This window comes from Hemiscyllium ocellatum, chromosome 21 (assembly GCF_020745735.1).
Source record: "Hemiscyllium ocellatum isolate sHemOce1 chromosome 21, sHemOce1.pat.X.cur, whole genome shotgun sequence".
NCBI classification, from domain to species: domain Eukaryota; kingdom Metazoa; phylum Chordata; class Chondrichthyes; order Orectolobiformes; family Hemiscylliidae; genus Hemiscyllium; species Hemiscyllium ocellatum.
In genome coordinates this window covers 48,333,682-48,351,269 of record NC_083421.1, presented here as the reverse complement: position 1 = coordinate 48,351,269, position 17,588 = coordinate 48,333,682, and the positions used below count along the sequence as shown (strand labels likewise).

The 17,588-nt window shown below is 38.9% G+C and overlaps 1 protein-coding gene across 1 annotated transcript; it reads left to right on the top strand.

Moving 5' to 3' along the window:
* The first annotated feature begins 1,344 nt into the window (after positions 1 to 1,344).
* On the top strand, positions 1,345 to 13,214 carry cfap144 (cilia and flagella associated protein 144). The gene is made up of 4 exons (XM_060841218.1): positions 1,345 to 1,481; positions 5,982 to 6,041; positions 6,153 to 6,256; positions 13,122 to 13,214. Exons 1-4 carry the CDS (start codon positions 1,349 to 1,351, stop codon positions 13,212 to 13,214), a joined length of 390 nt encoding a protein of 129 aa, XP_060697201.1. The 5' UTR covers positions 1,345 to 1,348.
* The last annotated feature ends 4,374 nt before the right edge of the window (positions 13,215 to 17,588 follow it).

Genomic DNA, 17,588 nt, shown 5'->3' with positions numbered 1-17,588 from the left:
GAATCATTCATGCCTCTTTGCTTTTGGAGATCAACTCATTGACATGTGACTACTACTCATTACTGAAAATTCTTTCCCACCATTGATTATAGCTCAGTTGGCTGTACAGCTGGTTTGCACTGTAGAGTGTTGTCAACAGGGTGGGTTCAATTTCCAAATCAGCTGAGGTTACATGAAGGACCCTCTTTCTCAACCTCTCCCTTGCCTGAGGAATAGTGACTCTCAGGTTAAAACACCACAAATTGGCTGTCTTTCATGGATCAGCAGTTCTATAGTTTGGAAGACAATGGTTCTGGAAGGTTCCCTGTAATATGTTCGGGCCGCGGTAAACCTTTTTTTTTAAAAAACTGATGTTTTCAAATTAGCCTGTTTGGAAAACACATGTGTGGGGCAAAATGGTACTTGAACATGACTTCTGGCCCAGAGGCACTGTGCCACAAGAACCTTCCACTATTGATGATATTTTTATCTTAACAAACTAATAAATCCCATGCCATTGTTAATGGCAAATCAAAAAATAAGTATTTCGCAACAACAAGATGTTCTATACTAGAATATCCTGTTTATTTGGCTTAACCAGTTATGGTCATAAAATCTAACATGGCCAGAACTGAAATATGATCTACTACTTGCTCTCTTCTTTCTGGGTAAGCACTATAATTAGTCAGGTCAATTAGACACCAACTCTTGAGCTCAGGGAAATCTTATATTAAAACGAAGATGTTTCAGCAATATTTAGAATTCTCAGCCAAATAATCGTTTTAACTGAAGGAGACATTTGGACAGCTTTTAACTTGTAGTTTCAGGAGCTGGACGGAGAGCGCGCGCACTCCAGCCAGCTCTGAACAAGAATGGGAGTGAGGTAGCATTACACAGAAGGGAATCGGACAAGGACGGGATGCTTGAACTCGCCCCAGCGTCCAATGTGAAACAAAAGCAAAACAAAAACTTAAAATGCAAAATTATGTAAAATACAAATACCATGAAAAGTAAAAGGAAATCGAATTTCCGAATTTATTCCGGTTTGCTTTTCTCGAAAAGCATTTTGGCTGCCGGAGGCAGTTTGTCATAAAAATATTCCCAATTCTTTTTCCACTAGGCGACTTCCACATCACTGATAAGACACGCATTCATTCCATTTCTCAGGATTTCTGGTAGCGTACATTTTTTTTTAAAAAACGCGTTTTTTGTTAGTTAAAGTTTGTGTCTTCTGTCGGTTACAATCCAATCTCGCAGACAACTCGCCGACGTGTGTTTGTTTCTTTGTATTGGTTGCCCGGCAACAGTGTATCAATCTTCAGGAGCAGGCCTTGGGGAGAGTCTCCTCATTGGGGAGCAGAGCACCAGAATGGCGAAACCTCCAGCCGAGAAGCCGCCAAAAGATATGGTACATCAACTGGCATTTGATCGTGAGTCGATCAGGAAAGAACTGCGCTCTCTGAAACTGAAAACCACCTTTAATATCAACCCCCGCTCCAAATGTAAGTGATCGCAGTTACTTGTGACTCGGGAATAAACTGTGCGTCCAGTTTTAGTAGCCTCCAGATAGGAAACACTCTGTGTGAACCATAAACAGATTCCAATAGCATCTCATTAATTGGAACTCAAGTGAAAAGTAGTGAACACAAAAGTGGGAATTTTAAACTAGAAAATACTGAAAATATGTTAACCAAAAAGGAACATAATGATTGTTAGGAGAAAGTGCATCTCATCCATTTCCCCCACCTCTGCCCTCGAACTCCAACCGCAACAAGGACAGAACCCCCACCCCATCAATTTCTGTATACATCAAATCATCCTCCATCATTTTCACCACCTATTAATGGACTCCACCAGAGTTATATATTTCCCTCCCCTCCCCATCTGCATTCCATAAAGACTATTCCTCCGCGTGTCTCTCGTCAGGTCCACGCCCCTCACCAACCTACCCTCCCCTGCCTGCCACCACAGGAATTGCAAAACCTATGCCCTCACCTCCATCCAAGGCCCCAAAGGAGCCTTTCACATCCAGAGTTTTACCTGCACTTCCACATTTACTGTATCCATTGCTCCCAAAGCGGTATCCTCTACATTGGGGAGACAGGACGCCTACTTGCAGAATGCTCCAGAGAATATCTCCAGGACTCCCACACCAACCAACCCCACCACCCCATGGCTGAATACTTCAACACCACTCCGCCAAGGACATGCAAGTGCTGGGCCTACTCCATTGCCAAACCCTAGCCACCCGATGCCTGGAGGAAGAATGCCTCATCTTCTGCCTTGGGACCCTCCAACCACATGTGATCAATGTGGATTTCCTCATTTCCCCTCTCCCCACCTTATCCCAGATCCAACCTTCCAACTTGGCGCCACTCTCATGACCTGTCCTACCTGTCCATCTTCCTTCCCTGCTCCACCCTCCTCTCCAAGCTATCACCATTACCCCCAACTTCATCTACCTATCGCACTCTCAGCTATCTTACCCAAGCCCCACCCCCTCCCATTTATCTCTCCACCCCTTGGCTTACAAGTCTCATTCTGACTAAGGGCTTTTGTCCAAAATGTTGATTCTCCTGCTCCTCGGATGCTGCCTGGCCTGCTGTGCTTTTTCAGCACCACACTCTCAACCATAATGATTGTTACCCAATCAATAATCTGAGACATGAATTTGCTCAACACAATAACTAGAAAATTTAAATGTAATTAATTATACAACTCTTAAAAGAAAAGCTAGTATTAGTAATGGTAATCTTGTATCCATCCATTGTCCTAAAACCCACCTGATTTACTGAGGTCCTTTCATAACAGAAGTTTGCTGGCATTAGAGAGTCAGGCACATGTACTAATCCAGACTTAACAATGTGGGGGACTCTGATCTGCCCACTGATATAGAAGTAGTAAACCCTGAATTGGCAAACCATTCTGTTTATTTCAAGCACATTACTCACCAAGCATCTTCTCAATGTGGTGGACAATAAATGCTGGTCTTGTCATCATCATCCCCATCCTCTGAATGAATAGAATAAAACAACAGGGTTGGTTTGCATCAGTCTAGTTGCTTAGGGTTTTCATGACCAATGGATGTTTCAAAATACTTTACAGCCAATCAAATACTGTTTAAACTGCTGTCACTAATGTAATTTAGAAAGCACAACAGTTAATTTGCACACAGTAAACTGTCACAAGTAGTAAAGGAGTAGATTAGATTAGATTCCCTACAGTGTGGAAACAGGCCCTTGGGCCTAACAAGTCCACACCGAACCTCCGAAGAGCAACCCATTCCCCTAATATTTACCCCTGACTAATGCACCTAACACTACGGACAATTTAGCTTGGCTAATTCACCTAACCTGCACATCTTTGGACTGTGAAAGGAAACCAGAGCACCCAGAAGAAACCCACGCAGACAGGGGAGAATGTGCAAACTCCCACAGACAGTTGCCCGAGGCAGGAATTGAACCTGGGTCCCTGGCGTTGTGAGGCAGCATTGCTTACCACTGAGCCACCGTACCTCCCAGTAATGAGCAGCTAATATACCTTTTATGATGTTGATTGAGATATTGGTCAGGATATCTGGGAGAATTGTCTTGCTTTTTGAAATTGTGCCATGGGATCTTTTATATCCAGTTGAGCAAACTGAGAGCCCTCAATTTAATGTTGTACACAAAAGACAGCAACTCTGATAGTGCAGGCTCTCCTTCAATACCGAACACTGAGTGTTAGCTTTCGTTTAGAGCTCAAGTCCCAGAATGGGATTTGAACCTGTGACCCAGCTGCAAGCATCCTACCCACTGAGCCACAGCTGTCACTGTAGAGAGAACAAACATGTCAAAAGGTTTTAGTTCAGGCCTTTGCAACATTCAAAAATTGTGAAGAAGTTGTGATGGAGGAAGCAAAACTAAATGGAATAACTCGTAACTGGCTTTAAAGTAGAAATGGAGAATAAATGATGTGAATGATTTTCTATTCAGTCAAATGAAAAGCAAAAAAGAAATCAAAGAAATAAACCACAACTTTTAAAAAAAGCATTCAAACAGCCATGCCAAAGAGATTTTTTATTCATCCAAACAATGCATAATGGGACAACTTGGAAAATACAGACTGGGTCAGTCATGCGAGGTTGAGTGTTTGTGGATAAAAACACATTCCAACCAACCATTACTTTAAGAATTATACTAGACAAACATAAGAATGAGATGTCGGCCTCCAAACCTTCAACATTGTTACGTCATTCAATAACTGATCTTTTATCAGAACTCCACCATCTTGCATTATCCCCATTTTCCTTAATTCCCTTAGTTCCCAAAAATCCATTGAATTTGTTCAAGACCAATTTCAATGACTGATCATCCACAGCTGCTTAGAATAGAGAATTCCAAAGATTCACAATCGTTTCAGTGAAGATTTCTCCTCATCTCAGCCCTAAATAGTTGACCCCTTATTCTGAGAATGATTCAGCTAATGCTACCAGTAGCTAGGTAAAACAATTATTCTTTATTTACAAATTCCTTGCAAGATACTAATTGATCAACAGTTAAAATTTAATTGATATATCTTAAGTATCAAATCAATGCAGTATTTTGGGAAAGATATACGTATAAAGTTTGGGGAAATATAGGTAGCATTTCCAGAGCAACTACACACTCACAAAACTAAGTAAATTAATAGCAATTATCATTAAAGAGGAATCTGATGCTGGTAAAGCTTAAATTATAAAGGTATTATTAAAACTTTCTGCTTGGAGTTGGAAAAGCCTTACTTCTCTCTTTTCCATCTTTTTTACCTGATCAACATTGAATTCAAGGTTGTTAAATGTTCAAAACCTTAAATAGGCCGTCTGTGGAAGAAGGACCTCTTCCAGCAACATGAATTTTAGATATTAATTCCAACGTGTGACAAAAAGGATACTTGGAATTATTAATTACATGACTGATCCTCAAGGTATAATAGGTAAAAGTGAAGACTGCTGATGCTAGAAATCAGAGTCTAGATTAGTGGTGCTGGAAAAGCACATCGGGTCAGGCAGCATCCGAGGAGCCCGAAAATTGATGTTTCGGGCAAAAGCCCTTCATCAGGAATCTCAAGATATAATAGGTCAAAATACAGGAACTTTAGAACTATGCTCCACTATCATGTGCACCTTACAAAAATCTGTCTTCCTCAGAAAACTGTCAAAAATTGGATCTATTTCAGGGTTTAAAAAAATACAGTCTCTCAGCTAAGTGATCGAAATTCTTATGGCTGGGACAGGCGAGAGAAAATTCTTGACTAACTGGTTTACCTTGAGGAACAATTATTGGCTAGGGGCTATAATTATTGTTATAAGATATTATTGGCTGTATAGAAGTCAACTTATTGCTCCCTTTTTACTGAAGAAAGTACATGTTTGGAGTGCACAGCTTTCCAAACTTTTGTCCATGAGAACAAATAACTATGAAAGCCTGTGCTACAGCCAGTCCCACTATGTCTGTATTTGATTCGATGAATGCTGCCTACTCTTGAATAATCTTTCTTGCGGTAAACATTTAGCTTTTCCAGAAATTATTGGCATCATTTCCAAATGGTCAAAAAAAAAATAATGGGACAGGCAAATTGACAGTAGGAATGGTGCATATTGGCCAGTGGCACATTGTTTCAAGATGGCAGCTGGCATCTTATCTATACACCAAGAAATTTATATTAACAATTCAGATTAAAGTGCTAAAAATATAATGCAGCAAACTTGTGAAGAAAGAAATATTGTTTTCAACAACATAATAGTGACGTGGGGGGAAATATCTTACTTTTCATCACTTCTACAAGGAAGAAGTCTCTTGAAAAGGACATGAAATCTGACTTTAAGCTTGTCAGGCTGTTTCACAAATGATGCTTGGAATATAAAAGTTGTTCTGTTGGACAGAGAACATTAACTTATTTTCAACTTTAAATAATATCAATAATATGTGATCAGTACATTATATACTAGCCCAATGTGCATAATATATTTTTTTTATCAACAGTTCATTGTATAACGGGGAAACCTAATGTCCAAGATTTAGAAATGGACAGCGAAGAGGACCGTATGTACTGTATTATTTATTTTGCATTTCAATTAGTAGAGAATTTTTACATGTTAAGTGAACGTTATTTTGCGCTATTGAATCTGAAGATTGTTTCTATTTTGTTTCTAGAGAATTTAGCAAAAATACTCTGGCGTAATTTTTTGGAACCAAGGATGAAGTATACAGCGCCACAAACAGAAGCACAGGAGATTGGCTGGATAACTACTCCCCTGGTAAAGACATGAACATCATAGAATCACAGAAATGTACAGCACGGAAACAGATCCTTCAAACCAACTTCTCTATGGCTACCACATATTCTAAACAAATCCAGTCCCATTTGCCAGAACTTGGCCCATATCCCTCTAAACCCTTCCTATTCATATGCCCATCCAGATGCCTTTTAAATGTTGTAATTGTACCACCCTCCACCACTTCCTCTGGCAGCTCATTTCATACATGCAACACCCTCTGCTTGAAAAAGTTGCCCCTTAGGTCCCTTTTAAATTTTTCTCCTCTCACCCTAAATTTATGCCCTCTAGTTCTGGACTCCCCCACCCCTGCAAAAAGACCTTGTTCTATTCATCCCAGTCATGATTTTCTTAACCTCTTTAAGGTCATCCCTCAGCCTCTGATGCTCCAGTGAAAACTGCCCCCACCTATTCAGCCTCTCCCTGGAGCTCAAATCCCCAACCCTAAAAACGTCCTTGTAAATCTTTTCTGAACCCTTCCAAGTTTCACAACACCTTTCCGATAGGAAGGAGACCAGAATTGCACACAATATTCCAAAAGTGGCCTAACCAATGTCTTGTACAGCCGCAAAATGACCTCCCATTTCCTTTATTCAATGCTCTGATCAAAAAGGAAAGCATACCAAATGTCTTCTTCACTATCTATCTACCTGCGACTCCACTTTCAAGGAACTGTGGACCTGCACTCCAAGATCTCTTTGTTCAGCAACACTCTCCAAAACCTTACCAGTAAGCTTATGTCCTGCCCTGATTTGCCTTTCCAAAATGCTGCACCTCACATTTATTTAAATTAAACACCATCTGCCACTCCTTGGCCATTGGTCCAACTGATCAAGATCTTATTGTACTCTGAGGTAACCTTCTTCTTTGGGGAAAAACAAATTCAAAGGGGAAACGTAACTGTTAAAAATCTATCAGAAAAACGTTGGTTGAAATGAGTAGTCCACTAATGAAGAAATTTAAAACTTATAAGATGGCATTTCAGACAAGGCCAAAGAAATGTGTATAAAAACTCCAGATTGAATGTAATCAAGTTTCTGTAACAGATTAATGAGTTGTAAAACAGTCCTTGAAATGATCTGTTATTTTGTATTACAACTATGTTGTAGGTTATTCGACTGTTTCTGGAAAAATGGTTTTGATGCAATTAGCCACTGAAAATCAAATCACCAGTTAGGGTGGACAGAAACTTACAGGCACCCCATTTTATCACCTTAAACATTCATTTCTCATACTGGCACACGATTGCAGACAGTACTATCAACATTATGCACCGAAAAGACTTGATAAGGTTTCTTCGACAGCTGCCAAATCTGTAAAATACCATAAGACCATAAGAAATAGAAGCAGAATTAGACCATTCGGCCCAGGTTTCACCATTCAATCGCTGATATGTTTCTCAATCCAGTTCTCCTGCCTTCACCCCATAACTCTTAATCCTCTTACTAATCAAGAACCTCTCTCTTAAATACACTCAATAACTTGGCTTCCATAGTCTACGGCGGCAATTAGTTCATAGAGGTCATAGAGATGTACAGCATGGAAACAGACCCTTTGGTCCAACCCGTCCATGCCGACCAGATATCCCAACCCAATCCAGTCCCACCTGCCAGCACCCGGCCCATATCCCTCCAAACCCTTCCTATTAATATACCCATCCAAATGACTCTTAAATGTTGCAATTGTACCAGCCTTCACCACTTCCTCTGTCAGGTCATTCCATACCCGTACCACCCTCATGTGAAAAAGTTGCCCCTTAGGTCCCTTTTATATCTTTCCCCTCTCACCCTAAACCTATGCCATATAGTTCTGGACTCCGAGGATTCACCACCATTTCACTGAAGAAATTCCTCCTCATCTCAGTTCTAAATGGTCATCTCTTCACTCTCCTACTAGTGGAAACATCTTCTCCACATCTACTCTATCCATTCTGTAAGTTTCAATCAGATCCCTTTCATCCTTATAGATCCAAAAACGGACCCAGAATCCTCAATCACACCTCATGTGACAAGCCCTTCACTCCCAGGATCATTCTTGTAAGGGTCCTCTGGACCCTTTCCAACAGTAGCACATCCTTCCTTAGATTATGGGGCCCCAAACTGCTGACAATATTCAAATTGTGGTCTGACCGGAGCATTATGCAGCCTCAGCAGTGGATCTCTGCTCTTGTATTTGTAGCCCTCTTGAAAGGCTAACATCGCCTTTGCATAACATCGCTAACATTGCAACTGCTAATTAAGCCTGCATGTTAACTTGAAAAGAATCCTGAACTAGGACTCAAGTCCTTTTGTGCTTCAGATTTCAGAAGAACCATCACCAAGAATAACAAAGGTATCAAGCATTTGGGAATGGAATTAGCTAAAAGTTATTTCCAAGTCGAACAGCATTCTTTCTGGAATCTATACTGTCTCTCTTTAAAATGCTGCTGGGTTAGAAATCTGAAATCCCCTTCCTTACATCACTGACTGCCTGACTTTATTATGTAAAGTGCCATGATTTAAGAAGTTAGCTGTATAAGACTCTGGTGCGGCCTCATCTGGAGTATTGTGTGCAGTTTTGGTCGCCATACTATAGGAAGGATGTGGAGGCATTGGAACGAGTGCAGAGGAGGTTTACCAGGATGTTGCCTGGTATGGTAGGAAAATCGTATGAGGAAAGACTGAGGCACTTGTCGCTGTTCTCATTGGAGAAAAGAAGGTTTAGGGGAGATTTGATAGAGGTGTACAAGATGATTAGGGGTTTAGATAGGGTAGACACTGAGAACCTTTTACCGCTAATGGAGTCAGCTGTTACAAGGGGACACAGCTTTAAATTAAGGGGTGGAAGGTATAGGACAGATGTTAGGGGTAGATTCTTTACACAGCGGGTTGTGAGTTCATGGAATGCCCTGCCAGTAGCAGTGGTGAACTCTCCCTCTTTATGGTCATTTAAGCGGGCATTGGATAGGCATTTGGAAGTTATTGGGCTAGTGTAGGTTAGGTAGGATTCGGTCGGCGCAACATTGAGGGCCGAAGGGCCTGTACTGCACTGTATTTTTCTATGTTCTATGTAGCTCTTCAGCAGCTTCTCATGAGTAATTAGAAATGGGCAATAAATGCTTGCCTTGGCAATAATGATAATAGTTGAGAGTGTGTTGCTGAAAAAGCACAGCAGGTCAGGCAGCATCAGAGGAGCAGGAGAATCGACATTTTAGGTAAAAGCCCTTTCCCGACTAAGAGTAAATTACTGATAAAAATTAACATTTACTGTAATATATTCAGTTAAAACCACTTCGTACATTACTGAAATTAAAATAAATCAAAACATTCACAAGTTACTAATCATATTACATTTATCAAAAGTTGTTATCAATTATACTAACCCAAGATATAGTTCTTGTGTTCCAGAGAACGTTCTTAACCATGATTTCTTGCATTTCTGAAAGCCATGTCAGGTGAAAAACAATACAGTATGTTGGTCATACATTAGTTACTCTGTTCCAAGCAAAATGTTAAAGCTATTACTTCACAAAATAATTTATTCAAACATCAGTTTTATGTTAACATTAATTTGTTGACTAATTTCACATAAAACACTTGGCACAGTTGAAAACAATTTTAAGTATTGAAAACATAATTATTGTTACCATTTATTGCAATACCACCTCCAAAATGCCTCTCGTCTCTCCACTTTCCATTCTAATTATAGATACATTGCTCCTGAACACTTGCTTATTATATAATCTGTTGTGTCTGCTATGGACACTGCTTCACTTTCTCTCATGTGGGAAGCTGTACATCTTAACACCAGTTGTAGCTGAGTTGGAAGACTGCTGTACTAAAGTTCGTCTTCCTCGCCTGGAGGAAGAATGCCTCATCCTCCACCTTGGGACCCTACAAGCACACTGGATTAATATGGATTTCACCAGTTTCCTCATTTCCCCTCCCCCCAATTTTCTCCATTCCCAAGCCTCCAAATCATCGCTGCCTTCTTGACCTGTCCATCGTCTTTCCCATCTATCCGCTCCACCCTCCTCTCCAATCTATCACCTTCTCCCTCACCTTCATCTACCTGTTACATTCTTAGCTACCTCCCCCCCCCCCCAAACCACATCCCTCTCCCAATTATCTCTCAGCCCACCAGCCCACAAGACTCCTTCCTGATGAAAGGCTTATTCTCCTGCTCCCCTGACAGATCTAAGCAATGCCACAACAAACACATATCAAAACTTCACTATTCTTTGACATCCAATTGAAAACAGTGGTGAGCAATTAAACTGTTATTAGGAATTGGAGTTTCCATGAGCATTCCTTTTCCTCAACAATATCAGAGCCCAGTATATCTAAGCAAAAGGCAAAGTGGAACCATTCACCACTATCTTCAGCCAAATGTCCCCAGTAGGTGTTTCCAAAAAAAAAACACTTGCACTATCACAGATCTTCAGCTAATTTGGGATTCACTCCTTGGGATATCTAGAAACATGTGAAGCCATTACGAAGGTAATAGGCCCAACATTATTTGATATTTATTACTGATTATCATTGCTCTGAAACAGCAGCTTTGCGAGCTGACATATTTCATTAGAACCCAACAAAGTGGAATATTGCCCAGGCTTATCCCATCCACAAAAGCAATTAATTACTTGTCGATTACTCACATATCATTGGCAAAACGATGGAAGGTCTTAACAACAGTATTATTAAGCACCATCAATAACCCCATCACCAATGCAAGTTTGGGCCATGCCTGGAAAACTTAGCCCTAAATTATATCATAAATATAGTCCAAATACGGATTTAAAAAAACTCAATGAAACATATGAGTCTTTGATAGCAACAGCATTTGGTTGAGCATGGCAGCAAGGACCCGCAGTAAAACTATGGTCAATGCATTCTGGGGAAAACTCTTCACTGGTAGGTTGTACTTCACAGGATGGAAAGATGGAGTTTGTTGGAGTTCAATTATCTTAGTCCCAAGACATTGTTGCAAGTATGTCTTGTAGTAATATTCTAGGCTCAATCTGTTAAGCTCAGTGTGCAATTCCTTAGGTATTGAAGGAGTCTGCATCTAAATGCATCAAGATCTGGACAAAATTCAAACTTGGGCTGATATTTAGCAAATAAAAATCATGCCACAAAAATGCCAGGTAATAATCACCTTTAAAAGGAGAGAATATAACCACTACCACTTGACATTCAATGTAGTATGATCATCAAATCCCTAAAAAAAACTCAATATCGCCAGTGATCAGAAACTTAACTAGGTGAAATATTCAAACTCCTACAGCTATAGGAGCAAGGGGGGTGGCCAAGTCTTCTGCAGTGAGGAGTTACCTCCTGACTTTCCAAAGCCTTTCCATCACTTACAAGGCACAAGTCAAGAGTAAGATGGAGTATTCTCCATTTGCTTGGATGACTGTGGCCCTAACAGCACTTAAGATTCTTGATATCATGTGAGACATAGTGGCCTATTTGATTGATACACTACCTACCTCCTGAAGCATTCATTACCTCTACCATTCATGCAACGTAGCTACAGTGTGTACCATCCACAAAATACACTGCAGCAACATGCTGAGGTTTCTTCTACAGGAGTTTGCAAACTTGTGACCTCTATCAATTGGAAGAACCAGGCCAACATGCAAATGGAAAAACCATCACCTCCAAGTGTCATACTATCCTGACTTGGACATTTATCCCCATTCTTTCATTAAAACTGGAGCAAAATCCCCAAACTCCCAACCGCCTGTACTCTGGGAACACCTTTATCAGACATACAAACATACAAATGAGGAGTAGACAAATCATCTCTCAAGCCTGCACCACTCTTCAATAAGATCATGGCTGATTTAATTGTATCCTCAAATTTGTATTTCTGCCGATTCCAAATAACCTTTTGTCTCCTTATTTAAGAATCTATCTACTTCTGCCTTAAAAATATTCAAAGTCTCTGCTTTCACCATCTTTCCAGTTCCAAAGACCATGATCTTCTAACAGAAAACATCTCATCTGCTGTTCTAGATTTTCACACAAGAGGGAACATCCTCTTCACACCTACACTGTCAAGGCTCCTCAGGACCTATATGTTTCAATCATCTCTTCCTCTTCTAAACTCCAGTGAAAACAAGCCTAGCCTAACATTTCCCTACAATTCATTCCACTTCTATTAGTCAAATTAACCTTCTCTGAACTGCCTCCAATGCATTTACATCCTTCCTTAAATAGCATGACCAATACTGTGTACAATATTCCAGATGTAGTCTGAATGCCCTGTGTAATTTAAGTGTAACCCCCCAGAAAGACTACATCAATGTAAGAAAGTGGCTTATCACCACTTTCCAAAGAGCAATTGGAGTGGATAATAAATGCTAGCTTTGAATGTACTAAGAGTCTCATAAAGGAGCCGAAGCACCCGGTTTAATTTAGCAGGGTGAAAATCAAAGTGTGTTTTTTTCCACCCTGGATGGAAAGCAGCTGAGAAACTTTAAGAATTGTACAAAATTGTACTAAAAACAAAAATCTTAAATATTAAACTAGTAGTCAGGCTCAAAGTGGTAAAAAGCACAGATACAGATATGGTTCTAAAAGCAATCTTGTTGGGATAATTTAATGTTTGGATACTCTGATATGAAACAGAGGGCCAAAAGGTTTATTTCTGGATCTTATTCCTCATTCGTATTTCTTTTGAGAAGTCTTTAAGATATTATGGCTTTTGGTCAAGATAAAGATGCAATATGTGCTTTAATAATAAAATAAGGCTACAAATATATATTCAGTTTAGTTTCACATAATTTTCTCTTTAAATGTACAAAATTTACAAGTCTTTTAATACTTTGTATAATCCTTAAAATTGTCAACTTCTCTAATAGATTGATACAGATCCAAAGGATCGGAGACTGAACTTTCATCGTCGCAGTAATGAAATTACAAAATTCATGGCACTTTCATCAAAAACAACGTAGAGAGAAAAATGACATTAGGTTTATGTTAATGCTGCTAGTTGTTATTTTACCTCATCTTGGCAAAGGGAGATGAGGCAACATGTAATTTTAAATAAGGGACAAGATAAAAACATCCTTGTACAGTGGTGAAGAATAAAGTATACAATATGCCTTATCAGTGGTAAAAATGGTTTTATTGGCACTATGCAAATTTCTTGGCTCCAAAGAGTCAGGGAAATCATTAGTGGAATGTGATTTGTTTGAAACAAATACAGAAGTTAGTTTAAGGTCAGAATACAAACCCAGAAGACAATATTTCCCAACGTGTAGAGTAAATTTTGAAATGTTTATAAAAGCTTTTCAAACTGGGCGTTCCACTTAAATTTATAATTTCAGTAATTTTAAAGGCTGCAATACAGAGTGTTTTAATAGAGGCTACAATTGATAAATCATTGAAGTATGGGGTGAGTTGGGAGGGGAGGGTCATTCTTGCCATTTCATTAAGTTCAGCTCCACCTCTCTATTACACCTACCTGCCTGGCTTTCCATGCCTAATTAGAATGTGGCCAGTTCACAACAGCAATTTTCACTAGAAAGTGTGTACATAGGAATTTAGAACAGAAATATAAAAGGGATTTTTAACATTTCAGAATTTAAACTGGTGACTGAATTCTGTCCAGGCAATCTAATTAATTTTCAGTTTCAAATTCAGTACATGCGATGTACTCCTATTACAATTCCTGTAAGTTCTGCTTCACCTCAAGATTACAATTGGTCTGTAACAATTGATCTGTAACCTCATCACACAATTCAGCCTAGGTGTCAATTTGATTAAGAAGAATTTCCCCATGACCAAATAAGACTATGAAATGTCACAGGACCCAGATCAGGAAAGGCTCCACACAGAAGCAGAAATAGCTCTTCTGGACATTCAAGTGTGAAAAACAATCTTTAGTCTGATTTTATTTTGAACTACTTCAAATTCTTTCACCTGCAACAATCCCACCATCATCACCTATCCTAAACCCTCACACCCAATGGTGTCCGAGCTCCTGGTCTGATTTGCTGCCAAAGTAATCAAAGTTGCATGGCACCACATCACTTTTTACCCTCAGCCAAAAACCAACTTCAATCCCTTTCAGTGTGAGTAAAAATACTGTATTCAGTTGACATGCCAGCTCCTTTCTTTCCAACGTTTGTTGCCATTTGCACCCAATTGATATTTTCTTTGGGGAGCTTTGCTTCTATAGATGTCAGTGGCCTAAAGAATCAACACTGCTTTTAAAAGGGACATGGATTGGAGAGCTTATAGATGATACAGACATCAAGAGTCAACTATGCACATTCAACAAGAGAGAAAACAAACCTATTCTGGTTTAAATATTAAACTAAAAAAAACTGTATTTCAGTCTTGAAAAATAATACCAACCATATACTTAATTGATGTTTCTGATCTGGCCCACTTATGTAGTCAACAGAATTGCCCATTTTGACTTTATGCTAATCTTCTACCCTTTTACGTAATACTTCGTGTTGTTACTACAGGTAGTTCCCCTATAATGAGGTAGTTGTGTTCCAGTGCAACACCATGTTATAGAAAATCGCACAATATAAATAATGGGTCCCTTGGGATAAACAGGGTTGCGGCGAACCACCAAAAATATCAGTAAAAATTGGAACAACAATAGTAGTTAATCTAATACAAACAATTGCACAGTCTAAACATATCTTGAAATCATATGTTTTAATGAAATAATACAGTACATTTAACACTCAAATCACTGAATACAGCACTGTACCTTTCATGAAGCTCTTCCCAGAAAGTCAGTCAGCTCGCGCACTATGTGATGCTGACACAGATGTCAAGTCGTCCTCGATATTCTCCCCCAGTTTGAAATAAAGTTCTTTCCAAACGTAGACTACAATTCCCAGTTTCAAACCAAGTTTCAAGAGTTACAAAGCTGGTTGCATTCCTCTTTTAGCAGTACACACTGAATTTGAATTTTGCAGACAAAAGATCCTGTGGCTGGGTTTTGCTGTTCAGCTAGTGCCAGGAATGGAATCACGTAACAATGAACTGGAGTTCATTTTATAAAGAAATGTCTGCAATTCACCAATCACATTACAACCAAATTGCGTTTAATAAGTGCATGTTATAGGAGAACTATCTATATTTAAATGATTACCTAATGCCCTCCTTGAACAACTTCCAGGCATTTCTGACACCAACCATTTGCTGTCTGAATATTTTTTCCTCACTTCACATTTGCTCCTTTTGCAAAGCACTTTAAACCTACGTAGTCTGGTTCTTGATCCACTTAGCAATGGAAACAGATTTTCCCTACTTGCTCTCTCTCGACCCCTTGTGATTTTGATTACTGCTAGCAGACCTCTTAGCCTTCTCTTTTCTAAGGAAGAGTTTTAACCTTTCCAATCTATCCTCATAACTGAAATGCTTCATCTCTATAACCATGCTTGTAAACCTCATCTGCACTCTCTCCAATGTGTTCACATCCTTACTCAAATGTAGCACCCAAAACTATACAGAACTCTCCAGCTGAAGTCTAACTAATGTCCCACAGAATTTTAACATAAAATCCCTACTTTTGTATGATGCCCCTATGAATGAAGCCTAGAATCCTGTACACTACTGATCCTCGGATGCTGCCTGAACTGCTGTGCTCTTCCAGCACCACTAATCCAGAATCTGGATTCCAGCATCTGCAGTCATTGTTTTTACCTGTATGCTTGATTAACTGCTCTCTCCACTTATCTTGCTACTTTTAATAAACTACACACCCAGGCCTCTCTACTTCTGCATACCACATAGAATAACATGCTACTTTGTATTTTAAATATTTTCTGTACTAAAATTTATCATCTCAACTTTCCCACATTGAACTTAACCTGTCACCTAACTACCCACTCTGCCAACTTAATGTCCTTTCAGTTTACAATGCTTCCAAGTTTGGTGTGATTTGCAAATTTTGCAATTGATTCCTGCACACCTATATCAATACTATATCAAATCAGAAAAATAAAGGGTCCCACTACTGATCCCTGGGGAAGTCCTATCTTTCTTATCCGTCATCCAATTTTGTATCCACATTGTTAGTATCCCTTTCATTGCATCAGCCGTAACTTTTTTCACAAGTGTGGCACTATATTGTACCAAGCAAATATTGAAACACCATGAAAAGAACCCATGCTGGCATTTCTGAATTAACTGATATTTTGCCTTTTGAGTATTAGTCCTATCCCTAACAAATGCTTCTACAAGTTGCCCCATCACCGAAGGTAAAGTGACTGGTTTGCAGAGGTTATCCCTGTTACCCTTTTTGAATAAGAGTGTAAAAAGCTTCATTTGAGAGATGGCATATATAATGGCAGGCTTTTTACTTTCAATATCAAGTAAAAAAGTACGGTATGGTCTTCAGATTAAAAGCTGCAAATGAAACTGGAGCAGTGTAAATTTCCATGATTCTCAAAAGCTACATTTACATTTTTTGTTCTGGCCATAAGCCCAGTTACACTTGTGTGGACTGTTTCTCTATGTGGTGTGTAACCATATTCATCCTAATATCAGGTGTTACTCCTGGGATTCATAACTTTACGTTATGATAGTTTTGACAAAGTATTAAATAACATGATAGATTAATCTCAGTTGATATTTCCATGGTTTTACACTACTATATCTTGTATTGACAGGCATCTAATTCTTTCCAATATTTCATCTCAAGTTTGTTTTATTAGTGTTTTACTTGAATTTAGTTTTCATAAATAAACAACTTTGTGACAGACAGAACTTTGCAAAAAATTAATATTTCCAACTTTCCGACCCAACACTGAATAGATAAAACCCCCTTCCAAATCAACATTATATTTAAAAAATCACTTGCCACATTTAACGCTGTTACTCTTTGATATAAAAATTATTGAAGGTATAAGTATTTCATGCAGGCATATTTTATTTCATTCAAGTGCTTCATACTCAATAGAGCAAGAAATGTGGTATTTTATGTATAAAGAGTCAGAATTATTCACCTTGGAAATGATAAATGTTAAACCTTGTCTCCACTTATTCCTATACATTAGTGTGGAATTACTTTTGTACAATAAATACATCTATCAGCAGTAGTTTTCTAACATTTTTGGTTGAAGAAAACCATTTCAAATGGATTATAAATATATATCTTTCTTCCACCCACAGTATTAAAATAAACTTACAATATGAATACGATGCCTGTAAAGAATATTTTAATAATGCTTTTCAAAACCCAGTTACTTTCTCCCTTGCACTCTCAATGTTCTCACTGATTCCAGTTTTGCTAGCACTCCTTCATGCCATGTGGTTAAAATGCTGCCTCAATGACAAAACAGTCACTTCCACCTCAC

Coding starts and splice junctions, on each gene's coding strand:
- cfap144 (XM_060841218.1), top strand. CDS start 1,349: ATGGCGAAACCTCCAGCCGAGAAGCCGCCAAAAGATATGGTACATCAA. Junction 1,482..5,981: donor TATCAACCCCCGCTCCAAAT/GTAAGTGATCGC, acceptor TTTTATCAACAG/TTCATTGTATAACGGGGAAA. Junction 6,257..13,121: donor GCTGGATAACTACTCCCCTG/GTAAAGACATGA, acceptor CTTCTCTAATAG/ATTGATACAGATCCAAAGGA.